This window comes from Hyperoodon ampullatus, assembly GCF_949752795.1.
Source record: "Hyperoodon ampullatus genome assembly, chromosome: 14".
Taxonomy (NCBI): domain Eukaryota; kingdom Metazoa; phylum Chordata; class Mammalia; order Artiodactyla; family Ziphiidae; genus Hyperoodon; species Hyperoodon ampullatus.
The window spans coordinates 63,215,067-63,233,491 of record NC_136927.1 but is presented as its reverse complement, the minus strand read 5'-3'; the positions used below and the strand labels follow the sequence as shown (position 1 = coordinate 63,233,491).

At 40.9% G+C, this 18,425-nt stretch overlaps 1 protein-coding gene across 4 annotated transcripts in view; it reads left to right on the top strand.

Moving 5' to 3' along the window:
- Positions 1-966: 966 nt before the first annotated feature.
- The window catches only part of CDK5RAP1 (CDK5RAP1 mitochondrial tRNA methylthiotransferase), a gene marked incomplete at its 5' end in the record, with an annotated part of 35,576 nt that continues 18,117 nt past the window's right edge, over positions 967-18,425 (top strand). Inside the window, 9 exons of one of the 4 annotated variants that reach the window (XM_079719963.1) lie at positions 967-1,289; positions 3,847-3,950; positions 4,447-4,481; positions 5,539-5,639; positions 8,003-8,213; positions 10,027-10,147; positions 14,359-14,589; positions 15,852-15,949; positions 16,655-16,710. In XM_079719963.1, the coding sequence (XP_079576089.1) occupies positions 980-1,289; positions 3,847-3,950; positions 4,447-4,481; positions 5,539-5,639; positions 8,003-8,213; positions 10,027-10,147; positions 14,359-14,589; positions 15,852-15,949; positions 16,655-16,710 (1,267 nt within the window). Of the gene's footprint in view, positions 1,290-3,846; positions 3,951-4,446; positions 4,482-5,538; positions 5,640-8,002; positions 8,214-10,026; positions 10,181-14,358; positions 14,590-15,851; positions 15,950-16,654; positions 16,711-18,425 lie in introns of all 4 variants that reach the window. The other 3 variants (XM_079719961.1, XM_079719960.1, XM_079719962.1) reach the window with 3 other exon arrangements.

The following is an 18,425-nucleotide window of genomic DNA, read 5'->3' as shown; positions in this document are numbered from 1 at the left end:
TAATTTTTATTGGAGTATAGTTGACTTACAGTATTGTGTTAGTTTCTGCTGTATAGCAAAGTGAATCTGTTATACATATACATATATTCACTCTCTTTTAGATTTTTTTCCCATGTAGGTCATTACAGAGTACTGAGTAGAGTTCCCTGTGTTATACAGTAGGTTCTTATTAGTTATCTGGGGTTTGTGTGTTTGTACTTTTGACGGAAGGTGGCAAATTGCTCTCTGTAAAGGTTGTGCCATTTTCCATCTCTCTCCCCCAGCCATATGTGAGAGAGTCTGGGTGGGAAGTTTGAAGGGCAGTAATCTGAGACTCTTGGAGGTCGAAAGTAGTCACCGACCAGGCATATGGTGCCCCCACGTTAGATACTTTCCTTTTGAAGGAACCCAAAAGAAGATGCCCTCAGTAAATTGTTTTCACAGTGTGGGGAGGCGGTGTAGCAAGGTGGCTAGGGACACAGGCTTTGTTTTAATAGAGACCTTTATTTGAATCACGACTCTGCTGCTTACTGGCTGTGGGAGCTTAGGTAAGTCCCTCAGCCTTTCTGTCTATTTCCTCTTCTCTGAATGGGGATAATAATAGTGTCTGTTGCCTATGTTACTCAGGATGCTGTGAAGGTTTAAAGAGCTGATACACTTAAAACCCTTGGAACTGTTCCTGGCACAAGGTGCTACTTTGTTATTTTGTCAGGGCTTCTCATTTCATCTCTACCACCCCTTTGTTTTGAAAACAGACTACCTGGATTTGCGTCTCATCTCTGGCACTTCTTTGTGTGATATTTGGCAAGTTGTCTCAGTTTTTTCACCTGTAAAATATTATAAATGGGACAATATTATTAAGAGTGCCTTCTTGGGTTTTTGTGAGGATTAAATGTATTAATACACTTGGAAGTGCTTAGAGCAGTGCCCTGTATATAGTGTTCAATAAATGTTGGTGATGTCTATCATTCTCTTGCAGTCTTTGGGCTGTTTTAGTGCCATGCATCCTTTACAGTGTGTCCTCAAAGCGCAGAGATGTCTGAGGTGGGCGCCCTTGGCCTCTGTGTCCTGGCTGCTGCTCAGGACCTGCAGGGCACACAGTGGTGTCCGCAGCTCTGCAGGTCCCAGTCCAGAGAGGCGGCAGGAGGATGGAGTTTGGAAGGATTTCAGCTCCAGGCTGGCCACTGGACCGACTTTTCAGCATTTTTTAAGAAGTGCTTCAGTTCCTCAAGAGAAACCGTCTACTCCAGATGTGGAGGACCCACCCCCATATCTCACAGTGGATGATCTTTTAGGAACGCAGAGAAAAGGTTGGTTTTACTTTACTTCTTTTTGAACTTCCTGCTTTACTCCTTTCCAGTATCCATAGTCTGATTCCTTCTTTCTTTATTTTTTTGGCTCCGTTGGGTCTTCATTTCTGCACGCAGGCTTTCTGGGCTACTCTTGATTGCGGGGTGCGGGCTTCTGATTGCAGTGGCTTCTCTTTGTTGCAGAGCATGGGCTCTAGGCATGCAGGCTTCAGTAGTTGTGACGCATGGGCTTAGTTGCTCCGTGGCATGTGGGATCTTCCTGGACCAGAGCTCGAACCCATGTCCCCTGCGTTGGCAGGCAGATTCTTAACCACAGCGCCACCAGGGAGGTCCCATAGTCTGATTCTTAACAGGTCTTTTATTACAGACCTGGCTTTGGAGGGTTAACAGAGTGGGAAGGCTGCTAAGTTATGGAATCGTCAGAGTCTACCAAGTAACAATAATATAAAGGAATTATAGTTTTGGTACACGCAACTTGTGGGTAGAAGTCCTGGGTAGTCCTCTTTTTGGTTACCTTTGGAAACCCTTATGATCTCTATTCTGATTTTTAGATCATCCTAAGTTATAAGGTAGGTTTCATAATTGGTGCTGTAGAAGATCATTATGCTTAGGCAGAGGTTTTCTGAGAAACATAATGCACTCAGTTAAAATGCCTTAAAAAAATGTTTGAGGGCTTCCCTGGTGGCACAGTGGTTAAGCATCCGCCTGCCAATGCAAGGGACATGGGTTCGAGCCCTGGCCTGGGAAGATCCCACATGCTGCGGAGCAACTAAGCCCATGCACCACTACTACTGAGCCTGTGCTCTAGAGCCCGCGAGCCACAACTACTGAGCCTGCGTGCCATAGCTACTGAAGCCTGCGTGCCTAGAGCCCGTGCTCCGCAGCAAGAGAAGCCACGACAATGAGAAGCCCGCGCACCACAACAAAGAGTAGCCCCTGCTCACTGCAACTAGAGGAAGCCTGCACACAGCAGTGAAGACCCAACACAGCCAAAACAAACAAACAAACAAAATTTTGAAGAGACATTAAGAGACAACCAAACCTCTCCCATTTTGCACTGTTTCAAAAAAAAATTTCCCTTTATAATTCTTAATGATTTGGTTGCAGTCATATGGTGCAAATTATTTGTAATGTGCTATTTTCATTTAATATTCTTCCAAATAGTAGTCTTCATAATTAAATTTAGAAACATTGGTGCAAAATATCACATGCTGTACCATGATGTTTTCCAATTGTTGGGACATTAGGTTGTTTCAAAAATTTTTATATTATAAATAACACTATAATAAGTGCCTCATATGTATGTATACAGATACATGCATATATAGATAGCTTTTCTTCTTTAAAAATTTTTTTCTGGAATAAATTTCTAGGAGTTGAATTGGTAAATCAAGGAGTCTGTATACCTTGTGACTCCTGCTCGGTATTTTGTAGTCCTTTAAAATTTGTTGTTCCCTTCAGTCTCTCCCTGACATAAGTTTGGTGTTTTCTTTTTTTAGACAAGGGAAGTGAGCCAAGGAAGGTTTAAAAAAAAATCCTGATTGTTTCTTTCTTTTTTAAAAAAAATTACTGCTCTTTTCTATTGGTTTTCATGTGATTATCCTTCAACTTTTAACTCCATTTAGAATTTATTTGGGTTTGTGGATTAAAATGCGTTGGTGGGCACAGGGGTTGAAATAGGAATTTAGTTTGAAGGGTCTTGCTACGGTGTGAAATTGAGGTTCTTATAACTTTATGCAAATGTGTTTTATGTCATGTTAGCCATGCTTGCTTTCATTTAAGACATTTGAAGTTACTGTAGGAAGTTGCCTCATTTTTATTTTGTGGCTTTATGTACCCTCTGGCCACTGCTGCTCCCTCCAGAGTCTGGAGAACCTCATTTTGAGAAGGAGGAGTGTAACATATGGATTTTTTTAAAATAAATTTATTTGTTTTATTTATTTATTATTTTTGGCTGCGTTGGGTCTTCGTTGCTATGCATGGGCTTCTCATTACAGTGGCCCCTCTTGTTGCAGTGCACGGGCTCTAGGCACATGGGCTTCCGTAGTTGTGGTTCGTGAGCTCTAGAGCATAGGCTCAGTAGTTGTGGCTCACGGGCTTAGTTGCTCCGCGGCAAGTGGGATCTTCCTGGACCAGGGCTCGAACCCATGTCCCCTGCATTGGCAGGCGGATTCTTAACCACTGCGCCACCAGGGAAGACCTAACATGGATTTAAATTTATTTCCCCCCAGGTTGATAATTATTGTCAACTAGTTCTCCCTTTTCTAATTGTTTTTATAACCCTATTTCCTGATTCTCAGGTGCATGTTTTCTCCATTTTTAAATGATACAGCTTGTAATTGGTGTGTGTATATAATGTAGTATTTCTTTTGTTCTGAAAGGCTGTCATTAATTTGGGGGTACATCTGGCAATTAATGATGCCTTAGAATTGAGGCAACAGGGGACTTAGCGGCTAACCAGTTGCCTCAGGTGTTTCTGGGGCATTTGGGGAGGAGACCTTTTGAGACATGCGGTCCCTTTTCATCTGCCTACAGTGGAATTGCCCTCTCATTGCAGTCTACCTTGAGACGTATGGCTGCCAGATGAATGTGAATGACACAGAGATAGCCTGGTCCATCTTACAGAAGAGTGGCTACCTCCGGACCAGTAACCTTCAGGAGGTACACACATTTCCTGCTTCCCCTTGTTTCCTGGGTGAGATTCTGAATGTTTGCCAGTTCTTGGGTGGAGTTTCAGGAGCAGGCTGTGGCCTAGTGAGAGTGAGTTCCCTTGAGGAAATTGTGCAGTGTGGGACCAAGCTATACTTTTGTTGCAGTTATTTTTCAAACTTTTAAGGTGGTGCTCACCTTCAGGCAAGGAGCTAGGTTAAAAATGGGCCATGAGGAGGAGCGGAATGGGGAGTTAGTGTTTAATGGGTACAGGTTTTAGTCGGGGAAGTTGAAATAGTTGTGGAGGTTGATGGTGGTGATAGCTTCACAGCAGTGTGAATGTACATAATGCTACTGAACTGTACACTTAAAAATGGTTAAAATGGTAAATTTTATGTTATGTGTGTTTCACCGCAATCTGAGAAAAAAAAAAGGGCTGTGGGCAGTGATTCTAAAAGGTTAATTTCAAGGATCATAATTTTCTTTTTTTTCCTTGCTCTCCACCCAGGCTGATGTGGTCCTCCTTGTCACATGTTCTATCAGGTGGGAATTTGTTCTTTACCTAGAGAGTGAATATATCTTATATAATAATGCCAGAGCCAACGGTGCCAGGCTGGCCCTACCTATGGAGATGAGCCAGTGGATTTGCAGTTTTACACCAGTGGAGATAGTAATGATAGAACGGTCAGCATTTGCTAAGCGTGTACTGTGTGTCAGGTCTTGTACTGAGTACTATACGTGCACTAACTAATTCTCACAACAACCCTATGAGGTAGGTGCTGTTATTAAACTCATTTTATTGATGAGGAAACCGAGAGTGTGCTGAGTTGCCCAGCTTTTCCTTCGGTTTTTCTTGTAGCCAATGGCACATGTTTATGATGTACCTCACATCATAAGGGCTAGGTACCGTCAGTGGTCAGGGACAGAGTTGTTCTGAACAGAGATGGGTGGCATCCATCAGAAGTGAGCATACCCTGTTTATTACTTGTTTCTGTGTACAAGGCATGTTGGTGTTATGTTTCCTCAGCTGGCTATACTATCAATTAATCCAACATTTTTGTTCTAAGGGTCTTTGCTGCAAGACATTGGACTAGGTTCTTTGAGAGATTCCGAAATGAACCCTTCCTCCATGGAGCCTGACTTTAAGGAGTCTGGTCTGATATGGGAACTAAGACACATACACAGATAGTTCTAACATCTGGCAGAAAGCACTAGGTAAAAAAATCAAACAGTATAAAGGAGAAATTGCTGAGTACAGGGAATAGAATAGTTAAAGTGACAGGAGAACAAACTCTCCAACAGAGGAGAGTTGGGGAGGGCTTTGTGGAGTAGATTGTTTTTGATTTTGGCTTAAAGGCTTGTCAAGATTTGGAGATGTGCAGGGAGGGCATCATTCTAGGAATAGTTTTGGCCACACTGCATGAGTTTCAGGATCTTAGTTCCCCAGCCAGGGATTGAACCTGTGTCTTTGCAGTGAAAGCGTGGAGTCCTACTAAACACTGTACTGCCAGGGAATTCCCATTCTTCCCATTGTCTTGCTCTTTTAGATTGCTTTGTAGTTTATTTTCAGGTTCAGGTCTACCTTTTTTGACCTCTGCAGGGAGAAGGCTGAACAGACCATATGGAATCGTTTACATCAGCTCAGATCCTTGAAGTCAAAACGGCTCCGCTCCCGAGTGCCTCTGAGGATTGGGATTCTAGGTATCTGGTAATTTGCAGATTTTGTGAGTTTTGTGAGACTTGGGCTCCATGTAGCTTTATATGCTAGGGTTTCCCTTAGAGGCTGGATTCCCAGTGGTGAAGAAATCTTATACATGCCATTCAACTCTTATACTTAATGTCAGAGGCTGTAGGATTAAATGAGATAAAGCTCATAAAAGGGCTTTTCTTAGTGCCTTAAAGTAATAGGTACTGTACTCAGAAAGTGATCTGTCCTTACTAGTCTGATGGGGCTCATGGTGGCACAGAGTAGTGGATAGGAGAGAGTTTGGAGTCTGAAGGGACAGCTTGAATTTACCACGTAGGCACCTTTTTTTTTTTTTTTTTTCTTCTTTTTTTGCAGTATGCGGGCCTCTCACTGTTGTGGCCTCTCCCATTGTGGAGCACAGGCTCCGGACACACAGGCTCTGCGGCCATGGCTCAAGGGCCCAGCCGCTCCATGGCATGCGGGATCTTCCCAGACCGGGGCACGAACCCGTGTCCCCTGCATTGGCAGGCGGACTCTCAACCACTGTGCCACCAGGGAAGCCCCACGTAGGCACCTTTTATCTTGACTCCTGAAGCATGCCCAAGTGAAGATCTAATTATTCACTGACCAGTATAATAGCCACTAGCCACATGTGGTCATTTAAATTTAATCACACTTAAATAATATTAAAAATTCACTTCTTCAGTCTCACTAGCCACATATCGACTGCTCAGTAGCCACACTTGACTAGTGCTACCAGTTTGAACAGCATAGATACAGCACATTACCATTGTCTTAGAAAATTCTATTGGACATCTCTGGTATAGATAGCTGGGAGGCATATTTCAAAAATAAATATTCTGTACCCTCATGGTCCCAGAAGTTAGTCAATGTACTTAGCCTTAAAATAGACTGTGTCCATTGTGGAATAGTTAAATTAATTCTTCTTGATGATGGGTCAAAACACAGGTTGGAGCATATCCTTTATTACACAGATTAATGTACTAAGTGATGCAGGAGGATGGAAAGATTAGCTAGAATGTTTTGTTCCATTCCAATTCCTTCATTATAGAAGCCCCTGGGTATATATCTGTTAGGAATATCAGAAATCCCCCAAATAGTTTTTTTCTTTTTTTCTTTTTTTTTTGCGGTACGCGGGCCTCTCACTGCTGTGGCCTCTCCCGTTGCGGAGCACAGGCTCCGGACGCGCAGGCTCAGCGGCCATGGCTCACGGGCCCAGCTGCTCTGCGGCATGTGGGATCCTCCCGGACCGGGGCACGAACCCGTGTCCCCTGCATCGGCAGGCAGACTCTCAACCACTGCGCCACCAAGGAAGCCCAGTTTTTTTCTTTTAATTGTGGTAAAGTGTATGTAACAAAGTTTACCATTTGGACCCCTTTTAGATGTACAGTTCAGTGGTATTAAGTACATTCACATTGTTGTGCAGCCATCACCTCCGTCCATTTCAGGAATTTTTTCATCTTCCCAAACTGAAACTCCACACCAATTAAGTAATGACTCCCCATTCCTCCCTCACTTCAGTCCCTGGCAGCCACCATTCTACTCTCTGCCTTTGTGAATTTTACTGCTCTGGGTACTTCATATAAATGGAACCATACAACATTTTGGTGACTGGCTTTTTTCACTTAGCATAATACCCTCAAGGTTCATCCAGGCTGTAGCTTGTGTCAGAATTTCCTTCGTTTTTAAGGCTGAATAATATTCCATTGTATGTATATATCACATCTGTTTATGGACGCTCGGATTGCTTCCACTTTTTGGCTATTGTCAATGATGCTGCTATACACGGTTGTACATCCAAGAATAGTTCTTAAACCAGTGTTTTTAAAGGTTTTTTTTTTTTAATAAAATGGGTTTTTAAATTGTATAGTTTTACTAATAGTGGTATTCTTGATTATGGAAGATACCAGCGTAGATGGATAACTCATTTCTTATAGGTTTTAATAAGTATTATGGGCACCAAGAGGGATAAAGTGTGTAAGTGCAGTTGTATATAAATAAGTTTTATTTTAATAAATAAGTTCCTGACACAAAATAGTTTTTATTTGTAGCACCAAGTAATTTTCAATTGAAAAAAGAGGTGGTTCATGTCTAGAAAGGTTTTTGGATGGTGGTTTCATTTTTTCCAGGCATTTAATTGAATTGCTATAGAGCTCTTTTCCTGTGGTTTTCTTATATAGGAATATGCAGGTTCCAGAGGTATAGAAGTGTTGGGCAAATTTGAGGGATGATGCTAAACTCCTAGAGAAGTTTCTGTGACCTGGTCTCTGATCCAGCTGGAGAGAATGTGTACTAAAAAGAAGTGAGACGAGATGAATTTGGGAACAGGTCTTAGCTTATCTCTTTTCCCTCCCAGGCTGCATGGCTGAGAGATTGAAGGAGGAGATCCTCAACAGAGAGAAAACGGTGGATATTTTGGCTGGTCCAGATGCCTATAGGGACCTTCCTCGGCTGCTTGCTGTTGCCGAGTCAGGCCAGCAAGCTGCCAATGTTCTGCTCTCTCTGGATGAGACCTATGCTGATGTCTTGCCAGTCCAGATGAGCCCCAGTGTCACTTCTGCTTTTGTGTGAGTCACTGACCAAGAGATGGGGAGTCAGCTTCTCCTTTCTTACTTTTAAAATAACATGTTAATTTTATTACATTAAAAAAATTAATGCATATAGTACAAAAAACTGAAGACAAAAGATGGTATAGTAAGACTCCCTCACACCTGTCATCCTCAGTCTCCTAGGCTACCTCTCAGAGTCAGCCATGTTAGGAGTTTCTTATATAATCCTTTCAGAGGTATTCTTTGCACATTCATTCATGTACATAATATGGAATCTTTCCTACCCTCCCTTCTATACTCTTATTATTTTTTTCACTTAAAATATCTAGGGCTTTTAGGATCTTTTTTTCCCCTCCTCTGATCTTTTAAGTTAAAAAAAGAAGATCTGATGACAAAATAGTTCATGTTTGTTGAAGAATATGTGGAAAGATAGAAAAACATAAAGAAGAGAGTAAGAATTACCTATACTCCTACCAGCTAATGATAAACACTATTAGCAGTTTGGTGTGTATGACCCTGTTCTTTCTTCTGTGTTTGTATGTATATGCTTATTTATATTTATTTATAAAAATTGGCTCTTGGTGTACTTGGTTTTATAACCTTTTCATATTTAAAATAATGTACATTTGTTATGTCATGAAATTTTCTCTAACATATTGGCAAATAGGCTTATAGCCTATTTTTGTAAATGAAGTTTTATTGTAATACAGCCATACCCATTTGTTTATATATTGTCTGTGGCTGCTTTTGCCACTACAATATCAGAATTGAGTAGTTGTGAGGAGGATGAGTCTCTACTGTATAGTCTGCAAAACCTCAAATATTTACTATCTGTTTTTTTACGGGAAAAGTTTGCCAACCTCTCATTTTAATGGCTATCCAATACTCTGTTGTTGGAATGCTTTATAAAAATTAATAGCTAACATTTATTTAACAGTCCTTCAGTGAACGTCTTTACTATACATCTATCCATCATTATTTCCTTAAGATAAATTTAGGCTTTCATATACATGTGCAATGAAAGAGGGTGATGTAACTTAGATACTTAGCATTTGGATTAGGAATGGGTGAGAGATGCAGAACCTTGTGTTTTAAATCCAAGGTCTCCATTCCTAATACATTCTTTATAATATTTATTTTTTTGGGTCTAGATTTAAAGAGTTCAAAAATATGTAAATATAAACAGTAGAAAGTCCAAGTGTGGTACGTCTGCAACCCGTTCCTTCACCACTGCAGTCCCTTAGGGTAACCACTGCATCCACCAATTACAGTTTGGTTTATATCCTGTGATTAACACATAATAATTTTTTTTTTTTTTTTGGTCGTGTTGTGCAACTTGTGGGATCTCATTTCCCTGACCAGGGATTGAACCCAGGCCACGGCAGTGAAAGCCTGGAATCCAAACCACAAGGCCACCAGGGAACTCCCCATAATAGTTTTTGTTTTGTTTTTTGTTTTTTTTTTGTGGTACGCAGACCTCTCACTGTTGTGGCCTCTTCCGTTGTGGAGCACAGGCTCCAGATGCTCAGGCTCAGTGGCCATGGCTCACGGGCCCAGCCGCTCTGCGGCATGTGGGATTCTCCTGGACCGGGGCACGAACCCATGCATTGGCAGGCGGACTCTCAACCACTGCGCCACCAGGGAAGCCCCCCATAATAGTTTTTAAAGATAAAAAATGTCTGCTTTATTGCTTCTTAGATCTCTGATTGGTCCAGTGTGAGCCTGTTGCCAAGAGAATTCAGAGCCAAAGGATAATGCCAAGGGAGCTGCTCCTTGGGTTGGACCAGGCCATCCTGCTCCTGTTACTAAGTTCTGGTGCTTTCCTCCCCAGGTCTATCATGCGAGGCTGTGACAACATGTGCAGCTACTGCATTGTTCCTTTCACACGTGGCCGGGAGAGGAGTCGGCCTGTTGCCTCCATTCTAGAGGAAGTGAGGAAGCTTTCTGAGCAGGTGAAAAATTCTCCAGCCCTTCTTACTGTGAGTGTGTTTGTGGGAGGATGAGGACAACCTTTCTAGTTTTGCAGCCTGTGCTGTCTCTAAGCTGTACAAGTTTAGAACCATACCTGGCCAGAAGGAAATACCTGGGTGTACATCTTGGGTTTGCTGCCCAGGAATTATAGGCAGATCCACTGAGTGGTTTGCTTGGGTGGCAGCACAGTAGAATGGAGAGAGCATGAATCAGATGATTGTGAATTCTGGCTCCACCATTCTCTGGCTTGATGCCCTGGCATAGGTCACTTAACTATCTTCTTCAAAACACAGTTTCCCCATCTATGAAAAGAGGGTAGATACCTTCTTTGCTAGGTTATTGGAAGGACTGTTACTGGAAGGACAGTTGTTACTGGCACTTAGTAAGTTTTCAGAGAATGATTTATTAGTCTGTCTTTGTATTCTAGGCTATTCCCAAATCTCTTGTTCATTTTATCACTGAGCCTGCTCAGTGGTTGAGGGACAGAGGTTAGGTGAGGGTAGTGAATCAGATCAGAGGCCAGAGGGGAGATACCTCCTGCCTTCCTCCTATTGGGAGCTGGTCCCTCAGCCCTTGAGGTCTCTCCCTAACCCTAGACCCTAATATTCCAGCCCTGCAAGAGAGGACAATAGGTGGGAATACAGAGCTTTTCTTCCACTTGAGTCTTTGTGTTTTCTTACTTGCTTGGCTTAGGAACCATGGGAGGCTAGCCCCTGCTCCAGTTCTAAGTCAACAGTTTGCCTTTGTTTGTGCACTCTGGCACGCTGTCTTCTCTTCTCCCATCCCCAGATTCTCAGTTCCCTGATTTGGTCTCTGGCTGCTCACAGGCACTGTGAGTATTCTTCGTACCTTACCTCACCCAGTGCTATCCAAAGTGGTCCAAAGTGGTCTCCTTCCTCTCCCCTTCCAGCTCCCCAACAGTACCAAAACTCACTCCTTTGGGATGGAGATGGTCTGTTTAAATAGACTGAGGTGATGACAAAAACCCCCTAACTTTTCTAGGGTATTTGCATATAAAAGAAGGAACTTAATAACATTAAAGTGAATCTTAGTGAATTCAAAGGCATTGACTTATGAAAAATTAAGATTCTGCATTGTGTGTGTGTTTTTTGAAATTAATTAATTAATTTGGCTGCATCGGGTCTTAGTTGTGGCACTCGGGATCTTTGTTGTGGCATGCAGGATCTTTTGTTGCGGCGCGTGGGCTTAGTTGCCCCGCAGCATGTGGGATCTTAGTTCCCTGACCAGGGATCGAACCTGTGTCCCCTGCAGTGGAAGCGTGGAGTCCCACCCACTGTACTGCCCGGGAAGTCCCTGAAACTTAATAATTGTTACATTTTGCTATATTTACTTTATTTTGTTGTTGTTGTTAAGTATCTCAGAGTACAGCATGACATTTCACCCTTAAGTAATTGTGCATCCCTAAAAAAAAATAAGGATATTTTCAATACCATTAATTCCTCTAATAGGATTAACAAAAAATGCTAAATATCTTTTCATTTTAGTCCACTCCTACTCAAATTTTCCCAATTGTTCCATAACTCTTTTTTCATTTGGTCATTACATTTCTTTATATGTGTGTGTTTTACTTAGTTTTATATCTTACTATCTTTTAAAAAATTTTCTGGTTTGGAATAACTTCAAACTTTTCTGTAAGAAAAGTTGCAAAGATAGTTACCTCTAATGTTAACATCTCACTTAACTTTGGTACATTTCTTACAACTAAAAGATTAGCATTGGTATATTATTGTTAACTAACTTCAGACTTTATTCTGATTTTGCCAGTTTCCCCACTAATGTCTTCTTTCTGGATCCAATCCAGGATCCATGTTGCATTTAGTATATCCTGTTTTTTAAGCTAACATTATGTCACAACTTGTAAAAAAATAGTCTTTATGGAGACTCGGGTTTTGACAGTTAAATGCATTGCATGGTCCTGGAGTGGGATTCTAATCAGGGGAAAGAAATGTTTAAAAAAATTACATATGGGGCTTCCCCGGTGGCGCAGTGGTTGAGAGTCCGCCTGCCGATTCAGGGGACACGGGTTTGTGCCCCGGTCCGGGAAGATCCCACATGCCACGGAGTGGCTGGGCCTGTGAGCCGTGGCCGCTGAGCCTGCGCGTCCAGAGCCCGTGCTCCGCAACGGGAGAGGCCACAACAGTGAGAGGCCCGCGTACTGCAAAAAAAAAAACAACAAATTACTTATTTTAATGTGATTGTGATGTCATTGCCTAAGCAAGTTTGTATCCTGTCTGTAATAGTGTGAACATTTTCTCATGTCATTAACAGCTTTTAATTTATTTTTGTAGTTGTGTGGCCTTCCTTGGTATGGATGCACTATGATTTACTTGTAGGACAGCAGCTTTCAAATTGCTTTCAGTTCTTCCTCTGTTAAAACAGTGCTTTGTAGAAGTACATCTCTATGCATTAATCTTTGTCCATCTTAATAGTTATATCCATAAGATAAATTTCTAGACATGCCGTTGATAAAGATTAAGAAAAAAGTTATGAAGGACATAGTATGGACAGTTGGTGAAAATTTGGCTTATGGAATGTGGCTTAGATAATATCAATATTTCTGATTTTGATAATTGTCCTGTGACTACTATTATATAAGAAAATATTCTTATATGCTGAAATATTTAGAAGTAAAAGAGTATGATGTTTGCAACTTATTCTCAGAAGACTTAGAAAAATTTGTGCTTGCGTGTGTGTGTAGAGAGAGAAAGTATATACATGAGGTGTGAATGTGAATAATAAAGAAATAGGGCACAATGTTAACAGTTATTGAATCTGGGCAAATAGTATATGGGAGTTGTTGTTTTTTTTAATTAAAAAAAAATTTTATTTATTTATTTGGCTGTGTTGGGTCTTAGATGTGGCATGTGGGATCTTTTCATTGTGGCGCATGGGCTCTTTGTTGCGGTGCACGGGTTTCTTTCTAGTTGTGGCGCACGGGCTCCAGAGCACTTGGGCTCAGTAGTTATGGCACGCGGGCTCTCCAGTTGTGGTGCGTGGGCTCCAGAGTGTGCGAGCTCAGTAGTTGCAGTGCGGGCTTAGTTGCCCCACAGCATGTGGGATCTTAATTCCCTGACCAGGGATCGAACCTGCTTCCCTAGCATTGGAAGGCGGATTCTTAACCACTGGACCACCAGGGAAGTCCTGGGAGTTTTTTATACCATTGCAATTTTTCTGTAAGTTTGAAGTTATGTCAAAATAAAATTATAAACAATAGTCTTTATAGAAACCATTATTCTTCTTCTTTCTGAACTTTTACAATGCAGATTTTCAAACAGACAGGTTGAAAGACTAGTCTAATAAACATGATTATTAACATTTTGTCATATGTCCTTTATCTGCATATATAAAATATATATAAAAATATATAAATATATTTTTTCTGAACTATTTGAAAGTAAGTGGTAGTCATCGGGCCACTTTGCCCTGCATCCGTCAGTATGTGTCTTCTCAGAATAAAGAATTTTCCCCTTCATAACCATAATACCTTATCATTTGTAGGAAATTTAACAATTAACTAATATTCTCTAACATGCAGCCCCTATTCAAAATTTATTAATTTATCCAAAAATATCTTATTACTGTTCTGTTTTCAAACCAAGATCCCATCAAGATTTGTACAGTTTTGTTTGATTGTATTATAATATTTCTTCAAACTCTCTTAATCTAAAACAGTCCTTTCACTTTTTTGTTGTGTGTCTTAACTGATGCATTAGACATGTCTGGGTTTGTCTGATTGCTTTCTCATGTTGTCATTTAAAATATTCCCCTGAATTCTGGTAAACTGGAAGTTAGGTGTAAAAGCTTGATGGGATTTAGACTAAATGTTTTTGGCAAGAATACTTCATAGGTGATGGTTATATAACATTCAGTGGACAGAATGGTGTCATAATTTGATTTTGGTGTTATAAATTAACCATTATTATTGAACATGGGGCTTGAATCCAGCTTTTTTGCTATTCTAAAAAATGCTTTGAAGATTTTTTACATAAGGTTTTATTCTGAAGTTCATTTCTTCAGACAAGATGCCCAAGCATGAAATTATTGGGTTAAAGACAGAGTACATTTATGGATGGCTCTTGGTAGGTTTAGCTAATTTTAGTCAGTGATTTGGTATGAAGCTGCCAAACATGTTTTAAAATTGCTTCCAGTGTATTTATTTTCCCTTTTTCAGGGGCTGAAAGAAGTAACACTCCTTGGTCAGAATGTTAATAGTTTTCGGGACAATTCAGAGGTCCAGTTCAACAATGCAGTGTCCACCAACCTTAGCCGTGGCTTTTCCACCAACTATAAAGCCAAGCAAGGGGGCCTTCGTTTTGCTTACCTTCTGGATCAGGTCTCCAGAATAGATCCTGAAATGAGGATTCGTTTCACCTCTCCCCACCCCAAGGACTTTCCTGATGAGGTGAGTATTGAGAGTTTAGTGTGTCGAACTGACATCAGTATCCTTAAGCATGCCAAAGGCTGCAGCCGGTAGCATGCGGCAGAGGCATCCGTCCTCAGAGGATCAGGGGATCCTGTGGTGTATTACTATATTGCCCTCTGAATCTACCCATCCTTTGGAAAGATTTGAAGTCTCCCAAGGGAGGGAGGGGCAAGTAAAGGACTGATATTAAGACCACCAGTGGGACCATGAGGGCTGTGCGGAGAGAGGTTTTATTACAGGATGTTGTGGGAAGGACAGGTGGGGGGGCAGTGTGATGCAGTGTGAAACAGTCTAGACTTTGGCCTCAGAGCTGAGTTCAGTCCTGGCTCTTCCACTGCTTTACCAGTAGGGCTGACCTTTTCAACTTGTCATCTTTGTTTGTAAAATGGTTAATAATCACTTCCTGCTTTGGGTTATTGAGAAATAGATATAACGGGTGGAACGTACTCGGCAATGTGCTTGGCATGTAGTATGTAGTTCACGTGTGAAACCTTTTTTTGGAAGGTTTTTTGTGTTGGTGAAATGTCTGTCTTTTGGCCCCACCCCTACTTTTTCCCCTCTGTGTTATTTGTCTTATTGAGTTGTGAAAGTTCTTTATGTATTCTTTTTTTTTTTTTTTTTTTTGCGGTACGTGGGCCTCTCACTGCTGTGGCCTCTCCCGTTGCGGAGCACAGGCTCCGGACGTGCAGGCTTAGCGGCCATGGCTCACGGGCCCAGCTGCTCCGCAGCATGTGGGATCTTCCCAGACCGGGGCATGAACCCGTGTCCCCTGCATCGGCAGGCAGACTCTCAACCACTGCGCCACCAGGGAAGCCCTCTTTATGTATTCTTGATACAAATCATTTGTCAGTATATTTTTTTCAGGTATTTTCTCCTAGTTTTAGTTTCTTGATGATATCTTTTAAAGTGGCTAATTAGTTGGTAAGCTGGATGAAACAAATGCTGTTTTTCCTTTCTGGTCTGTGTTGGCACTACCCCTGTATAGCCCCATGGCTTGAATCTGACCTCTGCTTACTTTCTTCACTCTTTGAAAGCAGAGATGCCATCAGGTGAAATGTCTGGGACAGACAGAACATGGGTTGAGCAAAAGTAAAGATTTTCGGTAATTTATGTGTTTGGTTTAGTCAGCCTCTTAATTCTCAAAAATTAACCTTGGTGGAAAAACAGTTGGGGATGGTATTCCTTTCTGCAAGATTCTTTGGTGAGACTTTGATGACCTTTAATGTGTTCTATTTGATCAGGTTCTGCAGCTGATTCACGAGAGGGACAATATCTGTAAACAGATCCACCTACCAGCCCAGAGTGGAAGCAGCCGTGTATTGGAGGCCATGCGGAGGGGGTCAGACTTGCTTGGGCCGGGGGGCGGGCATCCCATACCTTTCCATGTTTCCTTAAGGACCAAGCAGTGTCTAAGAACCTAGTGTAGTGTGTGGCACACAGTAGCTACTCGCTAAATATTTATTACGTGAGTAAACCCATGGACATTATAACTTGCTTCTGTTCATTCTGTAAGTATAGACTGAGGACTAGATCACTCATTTCATTTGTTTAGCATGTGTTTTATTAAGCACCTACTGTGTGGCACACTGAGATTTTAATCCTTTAACTTTTAACATTAAAGTTTTTTAGGTCTTAGAATTTAAATATAGCTCCATGTGTTCACTCACTTTGGGAATAGTAAGTATAGCAAAGATAAGACTGAAAGGAGCATGTGACAAATGGCAAGCTGTATGGAACTAGTAATTTCCTTGTATTCCACATTGGCAAAGAGTTTTAGAGATATTAAATGTTAATTTGTCTTCATTTCTTAGTTAAAACATCTATTTAGAGTAATTTGTGTTCTTGAATTAAAATTTTATAGGCTCTGGATTAGGTTATAGTACAGGATTTGAATCAAAAGGACTCTTCTGCATACTTACTCTTGTACTGTCCTATGTGAATGAGAAGTAATTACATGTGATTAGTTCATAGTGTTATCTTCTTATAGCATTCATTTAAAGAAGATTGGTTCATCTAAGCTTTTTCTTTTTTTTCTTTATTGCAGATATTCAAGAGAAGCTTATGTGGAATTAATTCATCATATCAGAGAGTCTATCCCAGGTACATGTAAGAAACATATTTTGCTGAGCACATTACTCTACCAGTGACCCCAGTCTTCTTGGTCAGATATAGGCAACACCTGTGATAGTACATTGTGTCACCTTTCTCACTTCTTTTGCTCCTCTTCATTTCTCTCTTTCTCTTCTTTCTAATTTTTTAATATCTTGGTCTTGCTAGATATACTCAGAGGTGTGGATTAGCTTGTGGCCTCAGGTACTAAAGAGATTCCTTTTCTATAGTCTTTGTGTTTCTGAACATATGAGAGAAACCTTGTTCCTGCTCGTTAGCTGGCAAAGTTATAGTCTAAATTACTTCTGATTTGGGAGCAATTGATATCTTTAAAAATGTGTACTTAGAGGTAATTCCTTTCTTGTTATCATAACCCTTACTCCCCTTTCTCTTTTCCCTTCCTCCAAATAAAATTACTCTGTAAGTCTTGTAGTTTAGATTTGTTGATAATGTCTACATTGTTTTACAAATTTCTAATTATTGTAACTTGTGTTCTGTACCAATACTTTCATTTGGATGGGGCAGGATAGTGTGGAGGATCTCTGGGCTGCAGTTTCCTCATCTGTAACATGGAGTTAATAGTACTCACCTTATTGGATTGTTGGAATAATTAAATAAATTAAAGTGTGTTGGAACATTGTGTTTAACTTCAAAAGTATATGTTTGGATGAGGTACTGAAACATTCTGCTTGATAGATCGCATGCTGGGTCACACAAACCACGGTAAATTTAAGAAAACTGAAGTCATATCAAGCATCTTTTCTAGCCACAACATTGTGAGATTAGAAATCAACTACAAGAAAAAAACTGTAAAAAACACAAACACATCGAGGCTAAAAAATGGATTGCCGAAGAAATCAAAGAGGAAATCAAAAAATTCCTAGATACAAATGAAAATGAAAACATGATGGTCCAAAACTTTTGGGACACAGCAAAAGCAGTTCTAAGAGGGAAGTTTATTTATTTATTTAAAAAATTATTTATTTATTTTTATTTGGTTGTGCTGGGGCTTAGTTGTGGCAGGTGAGCTCCTTAGTTGCGGTTCGCTGCCTCCTTAGTTGGAGCACGCGGGCTCCTTAGTTGTGGCATGCGAACTCTTAGTTGCGGCCACAACATGTGTGTGGGATCTAGTTCCCTGACCAGGGATCGAACCCGGGCCCCCTGCATTGGGAGTGCAGAGTCCTAACCACTGTGGCACCAGGGAAGTCCCTAAGAGGGAAGTTTATAGCAATATAATCTTACCTCAGGAGACAAGAAAAATCTCAAACCATCTAACCTTATACCAGAAGCAACTAGAGAAAGGAGAACAAACAAAACCCATAGTTAGTAGAAGGAAAGAAATCTTAAAGATTAGAGCAGAAATAAATGAAATAGAGACGAAGAAAACAACAGAAAAGATAAACTAAACCTGGTTCTTTGAAAAGATAAACAAAATTGATAAACCTTTGGCTTATATATAAGAATATAAGGGAAAGGGCTCAAATCAATAAAATTAGAAATGAGGGAATTCCCTGGCAATCCAGTGGTTAGGACTCCTTGATTCCACTGCAGGGGGCACGGGTTTGTTCCTGGTTGGGGAACTAAGATCCCTAAGATTCCATATGCCATGTGGCACAGCCAAAAAAAAAAAAAAAAAAAAAAATGAAACTGAAGAAGTTACAACTGATACCACAGAAATACAAAGGATCATAAGAGACTACTACAAG